General features: G+C 45.2%; 2 protein-coding genes across 3 annotated transcripts in view; one reads left to right on the top strand and one right to left on the bottom strand.

The window, feature by feature from the left end:
- Positions 1–22,959, bottom strand: part of LOC139766667 (DNA repair protein REV1-like) — a 195,615-nt gene that overhangs the window by 140,662 nt on the left and 31,994 nt on the right. For both annotated transcript variants that reach the window (XM_071695565.1, XM_071695563.1), the window contains exon 2: positions 13,282–13,669. In XM_071695565.1, coding sequence (XP_071551666.1) covers positions 13,282–13,563 — 282 coding nt within the window. In that variant the 5' untranslated portion in view covers positions 13,564–13,669. The remainder of the gene's footprint in view (positions 1–13,281; positions 13,670–22,959) is intronic.
- The window catches only part of LOC139766670 (coactosin-like protein), a 55,612-nt gene continuing 40,720 nt past the window's right edge, over positions 8,068–22,959 (top strand). The window contains exon 1 of the mRNA XM_071695571.1: positions 8,068–8,396. Coding sequence (XP_071551672.1) covers positions 8,355–8,396 — 42 coding nt within the window. The 5' untranslated portion in view covers positions 8,068–8,354. The remainder of the gene's footprint in view (positions 8,397–22,959) is intronic.

Raw genomic sequence — 22,959 nt, forward strand, 5'->3', positions numbered from 1 at the left:
GACCAACCACACATGGTTTAATCATTATAATATCCTCTTTTCTTAAAAAAAAAAAAGCTGTGAAATTCTTTCTATCTTCCTATAATCCTTCCACCGTTAAGAATTGGGTCCAAAAAAATGGAGAGCTCTAAGTAAGCTCATTCTTTTTCTGTCAACCAATATGGTCATTATTGGGAGTACATTTATCCCATTCCATGTCGGTTACTATAAGAAAAAATAAGGTAACAGCTACATGGCTTTCAAAAGAGGACAGGTGGGTAGACCGCGAATGTTGCTGAAATGATTGGGAAAATCGGGTGTACTATAAGGGCAAGGGTGCTGGGAGGGGCCGGAGCTGCTACTGCCTTGAGCCCTCCCTCTCGGTGGCAGCAAAAGCAGGATGTCACGAACTGAAAGCTATTATAAGAGTGTTGGATCTCTTTATATTTATATATGTAGGTTTGTCATGATCAAAGGGATTAAGAGCAAGAGTTTAAGACTACCCTGACAACATGGCATTCAGGAGACCGAACGTGAGACTAACAATCCTGATGTGGAGGCTGTAATTGGTTTCAAGCACAACTTTATCACTTCTAAGTCAGGAGAACAGTACACCCATGGGCGGCTGTTGTCTACAACCTACTGACACGGAGGGCGTACGATGGATGCGGCCATGATTTCAACACTCCAGGTCTCTCAGGTACGCTAAAAGGTTGTTCACACCGGCCTCCTTGACAGAAGACAAATCCACCGACTGAAATGCCGAGATTACTGTCGCTGACACAATTCCAAGGACCTGTTCCTCGTTTTCTGTTGTAAAAAAGCCCAAGTTCTTGACGTGACATTTGGCCTCTTATGCAGTGAGGTCACCACCTGAACCTAGACTGGCTGGCAGAGGTTGGTCCTGTTGACTGATAGCACCCTGTTGGAGACGTATCGAGTCCCCCAGCTGCAGGTTCTCCACAGGACAGACATGTATCGTTAGAAGCGGGTGTTTGTCCCACATCTTGACGAATGTTCTTCATGAGGAACCTATCCAGTGTCTTTCCCTGGCGATTCTCTCTGCCCGATGAAGTCTGATTTTGCTAAACAAGAGTCTGCATGAGTCGGGGAATTTGTCTTTGTGACGGTGGAACGTTGCTTCAATACCCTGGCCGTCGTCCAGGCGTGACAACTGTGTTGTTCCTGGCCACGACAACTGTGTCGTTCCTCGCCACCAACGCATTTTGTGGAGACCCACGGAGACCTCAGCGATGGACTGGCAGCCCGATCCCTCTGTACCACGTCATCAGCTGGCCATTAGAGTACCTCCTGTGTGTCTTTCTGGCACAGATAACAAGGCTATCAAGCAGTTTAATCCTTAACAGCGTGACCGTCGTGAGGATAGAGAAGGAGAGAGGCGAGAGACAGAGATGATGATATTAAAGCACAATATGATCTACTATATACATATACAAGTTATAGGGAGTCAAGATCAAGATATAGAAGGACTTCAAATGGCACTCTGGCATCCCTAATTCCGTGCTTGACGTGGTGTGAGGAATACGAATATTGATGATTATGTTTCCTGGAGATGATGTCTTCTGATCTTCTGATCTTCCAGTTAAGAATTTACTCAAACTTTAATCCTAAAGATCTATCAACACCCGTATGGCAACATCAGACACCACTAAGGAAGTCTCTCGTCCAGGGTCCACTGGTTGCTGGAGGGGGCGTCGCTCTCCTAGGAGGAGTGGCTCTTTCACGCGTGAGTGAGGCACCTGGGGCTCGCTTGGCCGGTATGATGGGCCTCCCAGGGTCAGGGTCCTGTTCGCCTTGCCTGGCTCCTACCACAGGTACCCTTCCTCAGAAGCCTTGCGCCAGGAAGCTGGACTCTTGAGAGTGACGTGAACTGGCGATCGAAAGAGAGGAAGGCGTGGTCCAGGCCAGGCGCAGAGGGTGTGTGCCTCCCGTCAACCACACCCTGGACGCGAGGCTCCCCGCCCGAGCATGTTTCACCTGCTACCACCCTTCCAGCGGAAACCTACTGCAAGTCACACCTCATTACGGGAAGTTCTCATCATTGGGAATACACCCAGAAGACCAGAATCACACAGAAGTGACTGGATTCAGTGTTTACGGTGCTGAGCGAAATGTACGTTCGAGCGACCGTTGCCTTTATGAGGGTTGACTTAAAACAGGCGGTGGCCAGGATCCAAAATTGAAACCTTTCACCTCCGAAGAGCTTTAGTCGTGGTAATCATAGTGGATTTAGTCAAAGATTTTAAACACTGTTTTCCTGCCACCACTGCCCTGCCTCTTGTCCAGGCCCGATGCGTCGTCCAGCTGGCCGGGAAGACATTCACTGTATGGCCAACGCTTTTAGACAGAGTTCGGTAAGATTCTGCACGATCCTTACCGTCTAGCTACGCCAGAAGCGCAATCGAGGCCGTGGTAAAAGGAGGCGCAGGCAGAGTACCTAAGGCAACACATTCAGGAGGGTTTGGTGGGCTTGCAGGTACACACGTCACCTGCGTCTGCTTCTTCCTCATGATGAACCATATCTTCGGCAATTGCACGTTGTCCCTCGGCAGAAACAGGAAATCCATTATTTCCAGATTGCTGGCGAGCTGGACAGCGAAGAGCTGGCTTGGAAAAAAAAAAAACCATGTATCACGTCACCTACTGCACTATGCTCCTCCGCGGTATGGTCAACCTCACTTTTCGAGTACTCACTGGGAGGTGACCTGCGAGGAGTGTGGGTAGAAGCATCGGAACGGTAAAGAGGCGGCTGAACCGCTGCCCCCGCCGCAACAGCCTCGCTCGTCCTTACCTCCAGCATCTCCACTTCTTACCTAACTCGCACTGACCTCCTCATTTCCTCACTAGCTCGCTGACCTTCTCACCCTCACAACTTGTACAACGTATACCTGTTTTTTGAGCAGCGTAACTTTTTCCTTGGCGTTTGTACCTAGCATCGGGTAGAACAATCGAAACGCTTTTGTCAAAACATAAGGGAAACTACGCTCTTCAGTTCTGTTCACCAAATTTTACCAAAGACGAAGAAAAACCAGAATATAAAGAGCAATAAAGTTCATTCGATCCCTTGGGAATAAACTTAAAGAAAGAATAAATAAAAAAAAAAAACGCAGGTTCTGAGGATTTGTATAGAAATTTTCAAAATTTCCCCATAATTTTCATACTATAACTTATGACAATAATTTATCATGTTAGGGATATAACTACCGGAAATAACATTGCCAAAGTTAAGGGGAAGATGTAATATAAACGTGAAGTTTTGTCAGATGTCACGGTAAAGACCGTAAGTACAGTAAAAACACAGCTTGACATATACTTTAATGATATGGGTGAATACGCCCGCTAGAGAATGACAACACGATGTATCTATTTCATTCTATTTAACAGATTAGGGACTGAAGTACATCCGCTCCAGGTATCCGGCGTTTTCCAGTCATTTCCTGTTTTGTTTTGCTGCCGGCTGATGTGCCAGAGGCAAGATAAGTCGGAAGGAAACATCTTTATTATCATGTTTTCTGCAGCGGAGAATCTCGTCATAGACCATGACTTATTTTCTTTTCTCTTTCGATTTCCCCATGTATACTCCCATCTACTCTCTCATATTCACGGCAGAAATAAGAATACTGAATAATGATTTCGGAAAGGATGAACTTTAACCAGCTTATAAACTCAAAGGCTAACGTTCGCGAATGAATGCAGACCGTCTCTGACCAATAAATGCATTTCCATTCTACACTCAGCAAAACCTAAATCTACTTCACCTTCTACAGGTGCATCTTCACCCTCAACACACCTTCACTACGCTTAAGCCCAAATTCACTAAACCCAAAAAAGTCCCTTCTCCATCTTCGACAAACATATCTTCACTATATCCTCGACACCACTTGTGCCTCTATCCAAAAGAAACTGGAGACAAGTTTGTTCTCCATTGTTACAGAGGAAGAACGTATACATGAGAGTATTCAAACGCCTGATCCATGACGCTCTCAGAGGTAGGTATTCCAGTTGCTTTCAAATTTCTTAAAATGTGCATGTGGTGGTAGGCAAGGGAAGCTGCAACGCTCAGAGCTGCCATGGCTGGTACCAGGGGACGCGGCCCACAGGCATCTGGCCCCATCAGCACGTAGCCCCTCCAGTACCTGGCTCCACCATTACCCGAACTCCCCAGTACCTGGACCTACTAGGGACCCCCTCCCTTGACTCTCCCCACGACGGGTGTTGGGGTAGGGTACCCCATCTCCCTACACCCGCTTCCTGAATCATCGATCTTCTCCCACATCGCCTTCCTCATCCCTGTCTCCAGCCCCCGTGGCTGCACCCCCAGTCTCACAGTCTCACAGCTGTACTCTTAGTCCTACAGCTGTAACCCCAGCCCCATAGCTGTACCCCTAAGCTCTAACGCTGTACCCCAGCCCCTTGACTGTATCATCAGCTTTGCGGCTATGTATACCCCTCAGCCGTATCCATAATCTTGCAGCAGCTTCCCAGCCCTAAACCTGTATTCCCCAGGTCTGCAGCTGTAACCCTGTTCCGCAGCTGTACCTCCAGCTCTGCAAGTGAACCCCCAGCCCTGCAGTTGTATCCCCAGTCTCGCAGTGTGCTCCAGCTGTTCTTCCAGCCCCACAGCTTTTCCCCAGCACTGCGGCTTCACCCCTACCCCTGCAGCATTACCACCATGTCCACAGATCCCCCAGCTCTGCAGCTGTATCTCCATCCCTACAGCTGTACCCTCAAGTCCTGCAGTTGTATCCCAGCCCTACAGCTGTGCCCCTAATACTAAAACTACACCCCTAAGTCCCGCAGATGTACCCTCAGCCCAGTAGCTGTATCCTATCCCTCACCCTTGTTGAGGGCTCTCTGGTGAGGCACATGGATATGGAGTTTGTGGTAGGAAGACACAGCTCACAAGGTAGTTAGAGAAACTGCTAAGGACAGCGTAGTTGTTGTTCAGATGAGGACTAAAAACGTGGCTCAGATTAGGCTACAAGAGGCCCTCGGTAGGTGTAGAATACTGCATGGAGAAATTTAAAGAAGCAACAGAACCGTTGTGAAGGGGAGTCTTCTTCCAAGGCAGGATATGGGAACATAAACTCTGAGCAGAATGTAAGGTGTCTGTGTTAAAGTGGAGCATCTCTCTTAAGGAACAAGACGGGACAGACTACATGGATCTCTGGGATAGTTTCAGACGGGCTTGTTTACTAAAGATGGCTTTTATCCAAAAGGGACTGTTGATGCAAGACTGGTTAGGATGTGAAAAGTTCGCATTAAGCAGGTGTTTACCAAATGGATGGTAATAACTGACAGCTGGACACACACACACACACACACACACACACACTATATACATACATACATATATATATATATATATATATATATATATATATATATATATATATATATATATATACATATATATATATTGGAAAGGATCACAATTTTGCGCGTGATCAAGATATTCCTATGAGTCCACGGAGAAAATGAAACACGATAAGTTCCCAAGTGCACTTTCGTGTAATAATCACATCATCAGGGGAGACACAAGAGAGAAATATAACAGTCAGTTGATATCAACTTGCCAATACGAAATTACATATATACATAACCTAGTCAAAGAAAGGCTGCCTAAAGACTGAAAAGGGAATTACAAAAAAACGGTTGTGGTCAAATTTCCAAATATATTTCATCGTTTGACAACAGATATGTAAACTAAGAGCAAAGAATATTTGGGGAACCAATAATAAACGTAAAGGAAGACAAAACCTCAGAATGATTATGTATATGTACCTAAAATAAGGAAACCTACCCAGAATTATCATAATTTCAAAATAAAGGATACAATATTCACTTTTTTTTCATAAAGCCTTGATCAAACCTCACGTGGGATATGCTTTCTGACTCTGATCAATTAATTTGGTCAAAGATGGAGAAAATTGAACGCATGCAAAGAATAACCAAACGAATCCCATCACACAGAAACAAGCCTCATGAAGAAAGACCCAAAGACCTAACATCTTTCTCTTTAAAAAACGCAGACTGTGAGAAGATCAAATTAAAGTTTTCATCAAAACATTAAATCATTTCGAAAACATGACGGAAAATTTCTTCATATCAGAGATTCAGTGACGAAGGAGAACGGTATGAAGATGGATATGCAATATAGCAACGTGGTTCTCACACACACACACACACACACACACACACACACACACATATATATATATATATATATATATATATATATATATATATATATATATATATATATATAGATAGATAGATAGATAGATAGATAGACAGATAGATACATAGAGAGAGAGAGAGAGAGAGAGAGAGAGAGAGAGAGAGAGAGAGAGAGAGAGAGAGAGAGAGAGTAGCTGAGCACTGAAGTAAATCACCACCAGTTGTACTACCTGCAAAGAATATCAATAACTTCAAATCAAAGCCAGACTTCAACGATTTCTCGTCATTAAATAATCTTGCCTCAAGAATTGTCACTTTAAACTCTTTCTCACAGACCATCCCCTGGGCAACAGTGTGCAACACTGCTGGAGGACGTTCACATATTCCAATACAGTTTCCAAGACAGTACGTTCCCTCCGCGCTACATGATGTTTCTTCGTTTTTATTATTTCATACCAGCAGTTGAGCCGGAGAAAGAGGTGGACAGGGAGGTGCCTTCTGCTTTACTATTCTGTTACTACCTCATTTCAGGTAATGATGAGCAGATAACATCACAGACCGTAAAATGTCCTACTATCTGTCCTTTCCATGTTTCCATGGACTCCCAGCTCTACTACAGCTGTACCCCAGCCTTACTAAAGTCCCCCTTGCGCTGTAGCTGTACCCCTAGCCCCACAGTTGTACCCCCAGCCTGACTGAGAGCAGCGGCCGCCCCCACAGTTGCCAGGAATGCCACGGTTGGGGATGGGTGCGGAGGGCGTCGGACTGGTCGTGGGGGGAACTCGTCTTTTTATCCTCCGTCTCCAACCCGTATATTGATAAAAACATCCACATGAAACAGCGCCGGGGAATGTTAAATGTGCAATTTAGCCCCTTGAGCAAGATGGTACGACCTTTGGGCACGAAGGTTACGACCCTTGAGAATGACGACGGTTCCGACCCTTGAGCACGACTGCACAGCTATTGAGCACGACGGTGCGACTCTCAGGTACACTGAACTGGCTCTTGACCTGACCCTTCAGGATCAGGTCCAAGGCTGGGTCTTATACCAATCATGCTCAGGGTTCACTAAACAGCACTGTAGGTATACAGTATGGACAGAGGCAACGGCTGGGCCGGTTGCAGTTTATATAATGATGGAGGAAATCAGGATTCGCTCCCTCCCTGTGTTGGAGACCCGGAATCCTGTCTTGAGGGACGTGTTACTCGATTGTGACGGATGAGGAATGTAACCGTTGGGTGACAAGGCTAAGGATGGAGTAGCGTCACAATAATTAGCAAGTCACCCAACACGACCAAGCAAAATGATATCTTCTCTGCTGTGTCATGACATGACTTTGGCTTGCACCTCATCCCCCGGCTTGCTGCAGCTCCACACTCTCACCCAACACTACCACCAGCCCCGCGATGATGGTAAATTAAAAGAAAGCTATACTGCATGGCCGGTGTGGGAGTAGGTCAGGCAGGTGGTGGGCAGCTGGCGATCCCGCGCGCTGCGTCCTCCTCATGAAAACATGGCAGCATTCGAACAAGACTCATGTGGCACAAAGCCGTCACCCCGGTATAATATGACACCCAAGCGTACTGGTGGAGGCTGTGCATGTTAAGTGTAGTGCACAGGAGACAGCGAGGAACTTGTGAGTTCATAGGATGCCGGGTGGTCAGGAGTCAGGGCTGCGACACACTCGTGCTGCCATGGGTGAAACTCTACAACAAATTATGTCAGACCGTTACGCAGACAGAGCAACAACACTAACGGCTAACAGTTAAGTCAACAGACTATGAACAGACAATCAATAAAATAGAGCGGTATTGTTGAGCGAGAGAGCCGGGGCCGGGCGATGGTGGTTGGGGGATTCTGGGAGGGTGGGAGGGGCAGTGTGTCGTGAGCCTGGATCCGACGCTCCCTCCCAAGCTTCAGTAACTTGGCCGCCGCAGTCGCTGACAGAACAGTGACCACGGTGCAATCTCACCTCACTTGTGCAGACGCTGACACGATCTGGTTACCTCTCGAGGATATAAGATTAATCAGAGGTGCTGTACAGGGGAACAGGACATTCCAACCTAGTTCGCTGCTACAGGACTTCTAATCAACCTCCGAGCAATACCGGTTTCCACCGAAGGTACCAATTGAAAAAAGACAAAGTCGTGTGTTCCTCTTCTTGTAGGCGAAGATGACGGCGGAAGTGGAGGTGCAGCAGGATGTGGTGCGAAGGGTGAGTACTGCTGGGGTGTAGCGGAGGGTGGCGGGTGGTCGCTGCTCAGGCAGGGAAAACCCGAGAATTTCTCCTAAGGGGGAAAGTAATAGGTGACTGACTCTATATGCTGTGCAGCAAAACTGTTCTGTAGTCTTTCTGATATTCAGAAGGATTGGATCTACACCTTTAAACAACAAACGAGTGTTGGTAATGAGTTACCAAAGAGATGAAGCACCGAACCGGTAGGAAAGGAGTGGTTCACACTCCTCCGAGATGCTTATAAGGTAAAATATTCTGACGTTGTTATATACGTGGTCCCCAGTAATATCAAATGGAAAAAATGACTGAGAAAGTTGACTAATAAGTTACGTCTTTATCCATGATAATTAAACTCATGAACTCGAAGGTATGATCCTCGCTTGTGAAGGCACGATCAATTTATATATATATATATATATATATATATATATATATATATATATATATATATATATAACTTATAGTTATCTAACCCTCGTCCGATGTGAAGTGGACGTCCTTTCCGCTGTAACGGTATGAGTAGCGCCAGGTGAAGGCTGGCTTGCGGGAAAACAGGTCACCAGTGAGCCGTGAAAGGTCATCCAAATTTAATAGGAACTGATGGAAAAGTCAAGGTAATGGGGTATTGGTGATATTCGATTAGTTGAACATTCACATGAAAACAACCAGGGACTCCCTACGGATAGCACCTTAAAAAGTTTGATCAGTTGGAGAAGGAAATGATGCAGTCAAGGTAAAGTGTGTTATCTGTGGGAGCCAATCGAATGGAAAGTAACAAGTGGCAAAAACTAGCGGGAACTGAGAAGTTCTATTTAAAGGGACCGTTAAGAAATTCTGAGAAACCGGCTAATAAGATATCCTGATGGCAACATTGTGCACACTGATATCGAAGGGCGGTGGGAGGAGTGGTAAATTATTGAAATATTGTGAAATACCAGGGAATAAAATTATGATTTGGTATTGTTCTCTCTCCTTTATGAAGAATGATCCCCGAGAGACAATCCGACGCTCAGGTCACACCGAAGGAAGACAGATTAACATGCTGAATATGGTCAAGTGAGAGACTATGATCAACTTTTGTCTACAAGGGGAATGGTCGAGAAAAAAAAAAAAAACGGAGTCATGGTACTAGACTAAACGCCATGGGCCTACAATGATCTAAGGATACAAACACTGATAAGTAAACAAGAAAAAAAATCTATGATGCCACGTGGAGGATTAACGCAGTAATACCATTATGTACATGTAAACATGCTGTGATTAAACTTCTAGTAAGAGTATAAGGAGTCTTTCCATCTTCCAGGAATGAAATGCTGTATATCATTCTTTTCAATTTCCAAGTTCTTTTCTCTAATGGGCCATGAGTTGCATGTGTACGTGATCGTATTATAACGGGAGAACATTGCGTTACAATGTGGAGAATATGTGTACAGCTGACCGGTAAATTTCAGTTAAAAACCGTGCGAGGTCATTGTGTAGCCGAAAATGTCAACGGCGGGGGCGGGGGAATGGAGGCAAGAACAGCCGGCAGTGTCCGCAGAGGGGCCAGCCGTGCAGCTGCTGAGTGACGGTGATGGTGAGCAGGGACGCTGCTTCCACACCCTTGGAGACGCTTAAGACCGTACCATTTTGTGGAATGCTTCTCCTTCGTTATCTATAATTAAACGTTAACCGAGTTTCTTTTGTTTTCAGTATAAGTAGAAATAATGGTGGAAGCAAATGTAGTTGCCAGACCTTTCCAGTTGGGTAAGATAAAGGGTGTAAGGACATCACAACCTCCTTATTAGGATCTCTCAGGAGAAAGTAGTAACAGACATGTAAGAAATTATAGGTATAATACGATCTTATGGCTGACGATGAAGGTAAGCCTGACTAGCTGTGTGTGTGAGGCCAGTGGCATGGCTGGGGGAGTTTGCGTGATCACACACCACCATACAGGACTCCTTATTATTGATTTGACATTGAATTCTTTACGAGCTCGTGTTTATGGGGGCCTCGAGAGGTGAGGCATTGGTGCGAGGTTGTTGTAGTGGTGTGGGTTATGGTTGTATTGATTTGCGCTGTTGAAGACGTGGTAGTGGTGGTTGTGACTGTACTGGTTGCGGTTGGAGGGAAGCGTCCAAATTCACAATCATAGCCACTTACAGAATACTTTAAGACGCTTGGCATGACCATCTTTGTCGGCCCTCCTGCCGAATCAGAACCCGGCATGAGCTGTGAAAGCTGCGGAGTCCCGAGTCCCATTATTATGTTTTCTTTTGACGGAGTTCGCTTACCAAGGGGAAGAGGTATCACAAGAAATGGCAAAATAAAATACGAAATGGGAAGATAATGGAGGAATGTGACGATAGTGGAGGGCACCATGGAGCATGGTAACACTCCCTCACTTCAACTTGAATTATGGTGATCTGATGGTCTGCTTTGCGAGCGTGGTGTTGGTCCTGATATGTACTGTCGTGAGTGTGACTATGTTTCTAGTGTATTATGATAGTGGTCCTAATACCATGGTGTGGGTGGTAGTGGTGGTGGTGTGGGTGTGGTGATGGTCCTGATGCGTTGCCGTGATGGTTCTGATGAGCTGTTGTGTTTCAGGTGTGATGAAGGTCCTTATATGTTGTGGGTGTGATCACTGTGGACTGATCTCGGAAGGTTTGTGTTAAGTTATGGCCCTGGTGTTGTTGTGGGTATGGTGGTGGTGGTTTTCCTGATGTACTTTGTCGGCGTGGTACTGTGGTTATGGGTATGGTGGTAGTCCTGATGTACGGTATTGTGGGCGTGGTACTGTAGCTGTGGGTGTGATGGTGTAGTGGTGGGTGTAGTGCAGGAATGGTGTGTCACGATCTCTGTGCACGGGTGTGTGTCGGAGTAGGAGAGGGAACACCCTTCTCACCTCACCAGCAAGGGGAGGGGGGTGAGTTCTGTGTCCGGAAGCTGCAAGCATAACTCACTCCGTCTGACCATCTTCTTATGACAGCTGGTCTGGGCTGATTCATGACAAAGAATTCTCTGTGGTATTGTTGACGTCAGTGTAGAGGCCACGTCAGCGACGTGTGGCTCCGTGTGTCAGCCTGGCCTCTTGTGACTCACAGGGATTGTGCGTCACAAGGTGTCGTCACCCTGCTGTGACTCGTGCAGTGCCATGATGCCTGTCTGGCCTCAATATACCCTCCCTCCTGGTACTGTACCCTCCTGCAGTTCCACGGTGCCTGCCTGGCCTCACTGAACCCTTCCTCCTGCAGTTCCATTCTGCTGCCCGGCCTCGCTGTACCGTCCCTCCTGCAATTTCAACGCTGATGCCTGCCCTTACTATACCCTCCCTCCTGGTACTGTATCCTGCAGTTCCACGATGCCTGCCTAGCTTCAATGTACCCTTCTATTTGTACTGTGCTCCCGCAGACGACCCCCTCCCGATATATAGCCCTGGGGATAGGGGATTAAGAATACTTCCCACGTATTCCCTGCCTGTCGTAGAAGGCGACTAAAAGGGGAGGGAGCGGGGGGGCTGGAAATCCTCCCCTCTCGTTTTTTTTTTTTTTAATTTTCCAAAAGAAGGAACAGAGGGGGCCAGGTGAGGATATTCCAAAAAAGGCCCAGTCCTCTGTTCTTAACGCTACCTCGCTAACGCGGGAAATGGCGAATAGTTTAAAAGAAAAGAGAAATATATATAAATATATATATATATATATATATATATATATATATATATATATATATATATATATATATATATATTCAGTTCCCATAAATTAAGTTTCCTAACGAAATACTGGGTTACATTCCTGATGGTCACTAATTATTATTGTAACAGGAGAAAAAAGAAACTGGTTCCACGGCCTAGTTGACTCAGCGGAAACCTAAGATGAACTTTTCTTTCGTCAATGAACGCTTAAGGTGAAGGGGTGAGGCGCGTCGAAAAGATGGCGGGCGCTTCTGGGCGTTCACAGGTGATATTTTGAGGCCCTTTACTACATGAAATGGTGTCAGATGACATATGGAAGCCTCCAAATACCTGGGATGCTGACAATTGATATCTTCCACCAGTACCTTGGGAAGTGACATACAACTTTTGGAGGCCCTTCAAAAGTTTGGAGACCATCCTGTGCACAGCCAAGTGTGGGAGTTTGTAGTCGTAGTAAATTCTGGGTGACTGCTTAATAAGGGGATCATTTCAAGATAGATATAACTGGTTTGTGTAATGTGTGTTAAATCTAACCTGCTAGGCCAGTCTAGAGACAAGATCTCGTCGCAGGTACGCACGCTCTCTCTCTCTCTCTCTCTCTCTCTCTCTCTCTCTCTCTCTCTCTCTCTCTCCTTAGTACATGAACAAGAAGCCATAACATGTAAAAAGGCATGAAACTCGTTAGATGTTGACAAGTACCTCTGTGTAAGTGTAGTTGATGAATAGAGGAAACTGAACAGAACATGAAAATTGCAGGCAGAATATAAGAGCTTAAAAAGTTGTATGATTTTTAGAGAACGTTCAGGAGATGCCCCCCCCCCCCCTCGAGTGATAAGTGTTGAACTCCCTCGTCGTACAACGCAAATGGGTAATCACACACACACACACACACACACACACACACACACACAGATGGGACCCCATGAGTGTAAAACTCCCTACTCGTACAGTACAAATAGCCAGATACACAAGACAGATATTCACACAGTGAGTACGTGTCAGTGACCTTGTTGCAAAGAGAACACTTCATTGCAGATTTCCCCGGTGGGCACTGGTGAAGGGGACTGTATCACCCCATGACCCGACCCCCGTCCCCCCAGCAAGTGGCACTGGAGACCATCTGCTCTGGTGGTACTGGCGAAAGGTGACCCCTGAGTGATCTGGTACTTGCCACAGGTAACTTACCGGAATGTAGTCCAGTAGTTGCCAGTAGTGGTTGCTAGGTGATGTGGTAGTTGCTACATATGGTTGCCAGGTGGTCAGGTACTTGCAGCAGGTGGTTGCCAAGTGGCATGGTAGATGCCACAGATGGTTGTCAGCTGTTAGGTGGTCTGGTAATTGCAACAAGTGGTTGCCAGGTGACCTGGTAATTGTCACAGGTGGATGATGCCAGGTGGTATGGTAGTTGCCACAGGGAACTAATAGGTGGTCTAGTAATGGCAACAGATGGCTACCAGATGGTCTCATAGTGCCACAGGTGTTTGCCAGGTGGTATGGTAGCTGCAACAGGTGGTAATCTTGTTCTCTACTCCTCCTCCCCCAGGTGGCTGAAGGCTGGACCCTCCATGTCTGCCTGTTGAGTGAGATGGGATCAGAATGTTGTTGTTATCGTTGTAGTTGTACTGGTTAAAAATGTAAGTGTTTTGGGCGTAGGGATGTTGTGATTACCAGCATAAGGCTTGGGGTTAGAAGGAGTTGTGTTGTGATTTCTTTAAGTGTTCATTTTCACATAAGTCAGCTCTATACAACAACTCGTAACAAAGGTTTTTCCCCCCCCAGAAAGATACAATGAAGCAGGATGACCAATTGAAAACCAAATGGTATAACTTGTAACCAGAAGGAAAAAAAAAATCTTCGGTTATCTGAAAATATCTGATGATTAATTGATAGCAGGACATACATGGTGGCAAGTGAAAGTAGTGTGTGCTTGATTGTAAAGGTTGGTCGGTCAGTGGCGACCCCGCCCATGCCACAGACCTGCACTTGTACCGGCGCAGCCAGGTTTTGACCATGACCAGTGACAGTAGATTGAACACACACACACAGCTGATCCGAAATAGTCATGAAGCTAAGTAGTAATGAGATTTTTTTTTTTCTTTTATAACCCGTCACGACACGTGTTGTTCTGTGTGGTACTAATTCGTTACACCGTGCGTCCGTCTGTAAGTTTGCGTGAACATATTGTTAGTATGATGACAGAGGAACAGTTTATCATGGTAAAAGATTCAAAGTTACAGCAAAGTTTTATCACCCACCTCTCCCCGTGGACTTGGTCAACTGAGTATATTCTGGGACACGCAGCTGCATAATTTAGCATATTAGGAGAAATAAATCAGTTTTTTTCCTATTCACACAGTGTTGAATGGTAGTATGGTCAAATTTATACATGTACTTGGCAGAGTCCAATTGTGGCAAAATTGTGGCGCAAGAACCTTTCGCTAAGATGTTATTTAATAATAATAATAATAATAATAATAATAATAATAATAATAATAATAATTTCATAATTGTTCGCTCTTTCCCGCATCAGCGTGCAAACGCTAGACAGGAGGCCTCATTCGGTCACATCTATTCTCTGGTTGCGATATGCAGATGACTAATTCCAACAGAGTTTTGTCGTTTCCTTTATTTCAACTTGCTACGAGCAAGTCATGAGATTGTAAGGCCCTTGTGGTCGAGTAAGCACAAATGATTGCCTTTAACAGTTTCAACATTCACGACAGTGTTAGCGCCTTGAAGTACGACAACTTAACACCTTGCGTACGACGACGTAAAGACCAAAGTACAAAGACAACTTGCTTACTCTTAGGATGAATTATCTTTTACTTGTCGTCCTCAAGTCGTATTCATGTTGTTCAGTCATCGTACTGAATGGGTTATACACCGTGAAACCACTAGACGTGCGGTGAATATTAACAGTTTCGCAGACATTCAAGTATGCTTACTCGACCATAGCGTCCCTGATGTTAGACTGGGGAGAACAAAGATGATGCGTCATATTACAATCTTGCGTCTTTCCCCATAGCGAATAAATATACAATGAAGGAAATTACTGAACCTTGGTGGAATTAATCATATATCCCCCCCAGCCTCTCCATCACCAACAAATAATCACGCACACACTCATTCTCACATCAGGAATTCCACATCCTTACACGAAAGCACAGATTCATGTTTTCACTTATGCACGTGTGTAATTGCAAATAATTATAAACATGCTCAAACGTACATATACACAGACTACCATTGTTCTTAAACTAAGGGCTGATAGCTGTTCCACGCACCATAAGCCGAAGCAGCCCGTGACGTCACAACTCCTGGCATGGAGACAGGCGGGGTAGGACGCCTTACGAAAGCTTGCAGTGTAGATTAAGGATTCTTAGCCTCTCTCGTACCCCCTCCCTCCCACAGGGATGAGCGTGGGGCCACCAGGTAGACTTTGGTGACTCTAGTACGGATTGCTAGGTTTAGTTCGGCGTCCCGCGCGGTTAGGTATGTAGCTCTCTAATTCGTATTTTTTCTCTCCTAGGCTGGGAGTTGGGTTTGTTGAAAGACATAGCTTCGAACTGGGTAATTTTCATCATTTTACTTCATCAACGTTTAGGTTGAAGAACCTAGACAATACGGCTTTCTGCGAGTTTGGAAAATTACAATATTTTATACCACAATCCAGAGGCTACCTCAAACACAGGGGTTTCTGAATAACTTTAAATAGGTGACGGTGTGATACAACTTGACTTAAGTTAAATAGATAATGTTGTGGGTCATGACACGTCCTGGAATGTACTACACCTCAAACACAGGGGTTTCTGAATAACTTTAAATAGGTGACGGTGTGATACAACTTGACTTAAGTTAAATAGATAATGTTGTGGGTCATGACACGTCCTGGAATGTACTACACTGTGGGGGTTACTTCTCCTATCAGATGTACTTCAGACCGTCAGTCAGGGTACGACTGACCATTGAACTAGAACCATGTGGTAGAGAGCTCGGCTGTCTTTACTAGGTCAGGCACATCACCCGTCTAAATTTAGTGCCCTGGGCACGACACTACGATCATTAGGGGTCAGGTCAGTGGTAACACAACAATATGAATCCAAAGATTGTAGAACTGTGGTGCATGGGTTAAACTAAAAACCTTGGTGTTAATTCGAAGACGCCAAGGTTTTACATTAAAAGCAAATGACTCCTGATGTAAGAAATGTAGACCTGATGAGCATTCTCAACATACAATTAGGCGTGAGAAGGAACTATTCCATGTGCGTAGAGGTACAAGTTATTGTCTAGACAAACCACAAAACCAGTAAGAATTTCCCCGAGCAGTCAGTCATGTGCTTGCTCCACTTCTCTGTGGTAATAGCAGCTCCATTGCCTTACTTAGGGTGAACGTGTTTTCTGAAACCTGTGTAACCAGACCTTACCCTTATACAAGAGATACGGCACCTGACCTACTTTCTAATACCATGTGAGAGCATCTCCTTTCATGAGAACTAATTTTCCGCTGTGTTAACGCTGATGGGTTAAGGTGTTTACAGGACTCCAGATCAACAGCTGCGGGCGTGCTGGCCGGCCCTGCACGTTAGTTTTGGCTACGCGTCATTTGTCATCATCGGCAAAGCTCCCTCCACGCCCTAGACCGACCAGGATTTCTGTTGATTATGCACTGCCATCGTAACTTTGTTTCCCTCTTTCAATGGAAGAGTACGAAAAGAGTATATGACATGAAGGGAAGTGTCTGTTTTCTAGGAATTATTTTGAGTGCAGCTCCTCCAAAGAAGACCATACAAAGTAGCATTGAACGGTGTATCCTTCCCGAACACACATCAGCAGTCTAGACTACCGATATACACACTTTAGTAACTATAAATTATAAAATAGATGGTCACAGGAAACACTTCGAGGACTTTTTTTGTAGGTAGCATGAAGGAATGCAACAATAATAGTTCAGACAAAGCAGTTCCACGTCTGATCCGACTTGCCACTCTCTTTGTTGGGCTGTGAGTGGTCGTGTTGTGGTGTCTCTTTGGTTGTTACTGTATGGCTGTGGAATACGCAGTTGTAGGGTTCCTGGTAATATGGTAGAGTAGGTGTGATGTTGCTACTGTAGCAGTGTGGTGTGGTTTTTCCTTAGGGGTATGGTGTGGTTGCTACTGTAGAGGTGTGGTGTCGTTGCTTGGGTATGGATTTGGTTGTGGCGTTGTGTGGTCGATTCTTATGGATTGTAGTGTGGCTGTCTTTGCTGGAGTAATAGTACTGTAGGGGTTATTTATGAAAGGGTGAGTGATGGTGTTTTGGGTGTGATGTCACTGTAGATGTGATTTGGTTGTTACTGAAAGGATGTAATGGTCCTATGATAAGGGTTCACGTGATGAGGAGTGTTTGTGTGTGTGTGTGTGTTGTGACTTACCGTTGGGGTGTGATGGTATGTGCGTTCGTCGGGTTACTGTTACAAGTTTACGTACTGAGGAGTCTGAGAGCGGGTTATGTGGATGTATGGTTGTTAGTAAGGGAAGGTTATTGTAGCCATGAAGGCATGATGTGGGTGGTTTTAGTAATGTGAATCTTAGATGACGTAGTATTGGGGCAGAGTTACTGTAGATATTTTGGGGAATTGCTGACGTGCTGTATGACCTGGGCTGTGTTAGTACCTCCCCCCCCCCCCTCTCTCTCTCTCTCTCTCTCTCTCTCTCTCTCTCTCTCTCTCTCTCTCTCTCTGCTGTGGGTTTTAAAAGAAAAAGTGGACATGCCATAAGGCATAATGGTGTTCCATATTCACAACACAGAGCTCGAGCTAAGGGTAACGGTTTTGTTTTTCTGAGGAAAACATTTATCAAATACACATTCTGCCATATTTAACCCATTCAATTGCGCCAGGCATAAAACCGCGGATAATTCAACAAACCAGTCTTTTTCTTTTTTATCAAGAGAAATGAGACTTTGTTACTCGTTCCAAGGTTAAGGACGCTACATCGGAATTTGATATATATATATTTTTTCATTGCGGTGTTATTATTGGTAGTGGATGTTGTTTAACTCGGTAATATTCCGTAAAATGGACAAATCATGTGATCAGGATATTCTTCCGTAGTTTAACAAAACCTAATCTAACCCATCCTATCGTTAACCTCAACGTTTATGATGACAATCTCACGATCCCGCTTTACAAAACATTCACCGCTTTGCTTATTCGTTTCCGGTCAACCTTAATAATATTATTATTATTATTATTATTATTATCATTATTATTATCATCATCATTATGTGTGCAATTAAGTCATTACAGAATAGGCTGCGTTAGTTTAAGACTCTCAGGAACTCGTGAGATGGTGTCTAAGGTCGACCGGCTTCGGGCACTAGGGATGTCGCCGGCTGGGATTGGGTTGGGGTGGGTATATAGGGCTGAAGTGGCTACTTAGCGGGCTGGGTTGGCCTGAACTTTGTTAAGTAGGCATATATAGTGGGCTATGTAGAAATGGGTTGGAAACTTCGTGGACAGTGTAGGGCTGGGTTGGCTATGTAGGGCTGGGCTGGTCTGGTCTGTGTTGGTTACGTAAATTTACGCTGGGCTAGTTTGGGTTTGCTAATGTAGGGCTGGGCTGGTTCGGGTTGGCTATGTATAGCTGAACTGGTCTTGGTTGGTTGTTTAGGGCTGGGTTAGTTTAGGTTGGCTGTATAGGGCTGGGCTGGGCTGGGTTGGCCTGGGGCGGACTGGTCGGAGTTGACGTGATAGCAAGTGTGACCAGCCCACCCCCTGGCGGGTCGCTCGCCCCCCTCCCTCCCTTCTTCCACTTGCCACCTCTACTGTGCCGTACAAGTTTATACACGACGCCACTAGGCGATCGATTGAATACTATCTCTACGCGGCCAGGGCGAATAGCAGCAGCAACGGGTGCAGCAGAGGTAGCAACAGCAGCACAGCATCCCGCAGAGTAAGGGTGGTACAGTTAAGCGGGTGCAGCAGCAGCTGTGGTGGTGTGCGGGACTAGGGATGGGTGACGACCCGTCCTCTTGTTGCTGTCTGCTCCCCCCTCCACATCGCTCCTTTGTCAGTGTGTGTGTGTGTGTGTGTGTGTGTGTGTGTGTGTGTGTGTTTAGCCATTTGTCACAGCTTGTACCTACGGAGACGTAGTTTTTTACCACATCCCTTAACCTAACGTGTCTCATAATTTCTTGAGCACATATTCTCCGCATCCGCCACTGTTTACCTAACATTTTGTAACTCTTTCTTTCTCTTCAGAATGATTTCGTCTTTTCTGACTCCCTTCGCTGGGTTCCCTGACGTGTCCTCTGTTTGAGTGGCTCTTCCCTCAAGTCAGGGAACTCCTCAGATCCATTTAGGAACTAATGGCGTAATTACTGTCTCGTCCTTGCGTTCCCCCGCTCGAAAGTGTATGGCACCTCGCCCCTCCATGTAGCCGAGTCCATCACTCACGACTGACTTTTTTTTTCAGAAAAAACAAAAAATGGCGAATTCATTGTCAGTTTTTTTTAGAACCAGTCGTTGAACTTTCTTCGGCTGATCTATGCAGGCCTCCTTAGTGTAGTGACCACTTGGGTCTAGTGTGTGTATATATATTATCCCTGGGGATAGGGGAGAAAGAATACTTCCCACGTATTCCCTGCGTGTCGTAGAAGGCGACTAAAAGGGAAGGGAGCGGGGAACTGGAAATCCTCCACTCTCGTTTTTAATTTTCCAAAAGAAGGAACAGAGAAGGGGGCCAAGTGCGGATATTCCCTCTAAGGCTCAGTCCTTTTTTCTTAACGCTAAGTCGACGAGGGAAATGGCGAATATGTATCAAATATATATACCGATATCTTTGTCATTCTCCAGTATATTGTATGAAGCCTCGACTGTACTGGTAATATGGTTCCCGGGTGATAGACTGGATACAGTGTAAGGTCAAGCCCCAAGTCTTTCTCACAGGAAGCATCTCGTAATTGCGTCCCTGCAAGATGATAGCTAGCTTAGCCTCATTTCACTGTGCTCCATCTTCATCAAACTGCATGTGGCTGGGTTGAATTTCATCCACCAAGAGTCTGGCGAATGCTAGAGCCTTACGCGTCTCTCTGTATAAACGTTTCTGTCCTAAATGCTCTTTGTCTCTCTCGTAAGTCAAGTTTCAATTGCAGACATTCATTTACGGTCTGAGTCTTTCTGGCTCGTGATCCATGTGGTTCAGGAATACCGGCGGCCCAAAACAAGGGCCTGTTGGACACCGCTGAGGACTTTTATCCAGAGGTGAAAAGGTACTCCTAACACGTTTCCTAAGTAATTTCTGATCTGCCGATGGAACCCTAGATTTTTTACCTATTTTTATTTTGTTTTTCAATAGCCTATTAGCGGCTGAAACAATTACCCACCACCCGACCCATCCATCTGTCCTATTAGTTCAGGAGATCCATCGTTTATCACCTCCTCCTTGAAAGTCCTCATCCTATCGCTTCTCAGTGATACTGACCAGTAGCTACAGCGATGCATTTTCTTTATTGCATTTCCAAAACTTGAGCACGGAATTTGCTCTCTTCCACGCCTTTAATACTGAGCCACTTCTAATGTGTCCACACACTTTTAGCACGTCGGACGAGATGCCATTTGTCTTGGCCTTTATAAGGATCCAGATCATTCGAGCTTATATATATCTGGTCTAATAATGTCAAGGCTCTCTGTCCCAATTTGGTAGTGATATAGGCAACGTGTCTTCGACTGTAAACACACTTGGCCACACTGCATTCGGCTACCCAGATGTGTCCCTTTGTCTCAACATCCCTTCTCACAGTCTTTCCATCCAATTATCAACTTCTTTCACTGATAATCTGATCCTGACAGATTTATGGAAGTTTTAGACTTTCATTTGACTTTCCGAATCTCCGATTTCTTTGTTCTTCTGATTTCGTTGTTTTCATTTCTTCCTTTTTTATGATTTTCAGATTCTTTCCCTCTTCATCTTCTTCATAGAACGACTCTACTTCTCTTGTTCTTTTGATTTTTAACCAACAGAACTTTTTTCTTTTTTTCCATCTGCTTTTGCTACTCCTCTGCCACCTTCCTCATCATATATATGCTGCACAGGTCTTATGACATTGCTCCATACTCTGTGGAATCCCCTTTCCCAGTTATGTTGCTCACAAATAGTTCAACTCGGAAATGTTGTTTCCCTGTATCTTCTTCTGTTTACATTCTGATTAGTCTGTTTCGCTGTTCCCCTGCCAGCCAAGTAGTAAATCTTAAGCACTGTGTGGTCACTCCTCTCAGGGGAGGCACCATGGATCATGTTTCCTATTTTTAGGTTGATAAAAGTTATCATGTGAGGCAGCATTGATGGTGTACCTGCCCACTGGCTCGAGTGTTCCGACGTTTTGTTACGGGACCTTTTCCTGAACACATCTCACTTTTTCGCTATGTGGATGCATCCTCCACCACGCACACACACACTCTCGATTTTCCTTTAATTCATATTTCCATTGGAACTTCTTTTTCAACTATAAAGTAGTGCTGCCTCCTGCACCGTCCTTGTCGCGTGTCTTTATTACTGTCCCAAAACATTTCATGTGGTTCACGAAATCTCAGAGGGTTGTATACAACCATAACGCCATGTTTATGGTACTCTTCTCATCACTTAACTTTTGAAGGGGACGTCACCCATTAGTGGTTCCAGATACTTTCGCTTATCCTTTTACGGAAGGGCCGGGGCCAGAGCCTTGCCCTCCCCCGAAGGACCATATATGCAGTGAGAACGTATATGGCTTCAGAATTATCATGAATACCTGAAGGTGTTCATGATTTTTTCCTTTGTTTTTATGTCCGACTGGTGGTTATAACTTGATGCTGACGGCCTCAATGACCCTGGCAACGGATAAGCCTCAAGCCCGACTAACCAACCAACCATCCAGCCTCCTCCCCAATCTTTTCTTTCCTTCCGTGTTCTTGTGACTCTGAGAAATACTGAGTGTGAGTTTACATTCTGGATGAGCTTCGTATCAGCTGTCACTACATACTGATTATTTGCCCAGCGAGACCTCTGAGTTACCGGCATGTGTGTGTACCACTTTTAATCCTGTTCTTCTGGTGTATCTTCCTCGTCCCTCATTGTAAGGTGTTCTATTTTCTGGTTTCTTGATGTTGCCTTCGTCCTTTGCCTTTTAGAGTGTTCTTTGTTTATTTCTAGTTTTCTCTCGAGGTATGCCATATAACATCTCACTAATTTTGCAGTATATGGAACTTTCTATGCTTGTCTTCAAACCAGTATGTTGTTAATTTTCCATTCCAAAAATTCCGCGTATTGCAGATGCTCGTCTCTTGATGCTAGTGTTGGTAGCTACTTTTTCTGTAAATATCCACTCGGCATCTGGGACGGTATACACACCCGTGTCAGACAACATGAGTAGCAAATCCTTCTCTCCCAAGAGTCAATGTGTCTTTCTGTCGGAATTTCATCATCCCTGTACGTCCGGCTTCACTATTCCGATTACACAAGGTCGCATCAGGCAGCTGGCTGACTTGTGGAGCTTACTGTCTATCCACTTCCGACCTTCTCATGGTGTTTATTATAACATGTTTTACCTTAATTAATTCGTTAGTGATCCGCTCTCAACCCGTGACATCTTGCCATTATGACCTGCAATTACTCCCTTTGGATACGCTGCTCCTTGAGTGAATCCATTTACAGTACTGACACTCGTCTACCCCCTTTTTTATGAGTGTTCCAGCCCCATTTCCTCTCTCTTTCTCTCTCTCTCTCTACCTTTTCGTCAACCACAGCCATGTCACTCAACTACTAGTCAACCACAACCCTGTCACTCATCTGGTCGTGCCGTCGTGCTCAGGGGTCGTGCCTTCGTGCTGAAGGGGATAAGGTACTC

This window comes from Panulirus ornatus, chromosome 58 (genome assembly GCF_036320965.1).
Source record: "Panulirus ornatus isolate Po-2019 chromosome 58, ASM3632096v1, whole genome shotgun sequence".
In the NCBI taxonomy this organism is placed as follows: domain Eukaryota; kingdom Metazoa; phylum Arthropoda; class Malacostraca; order Decapoda; family Palinuridae; genus Panulirus; species Panulirus ornatus.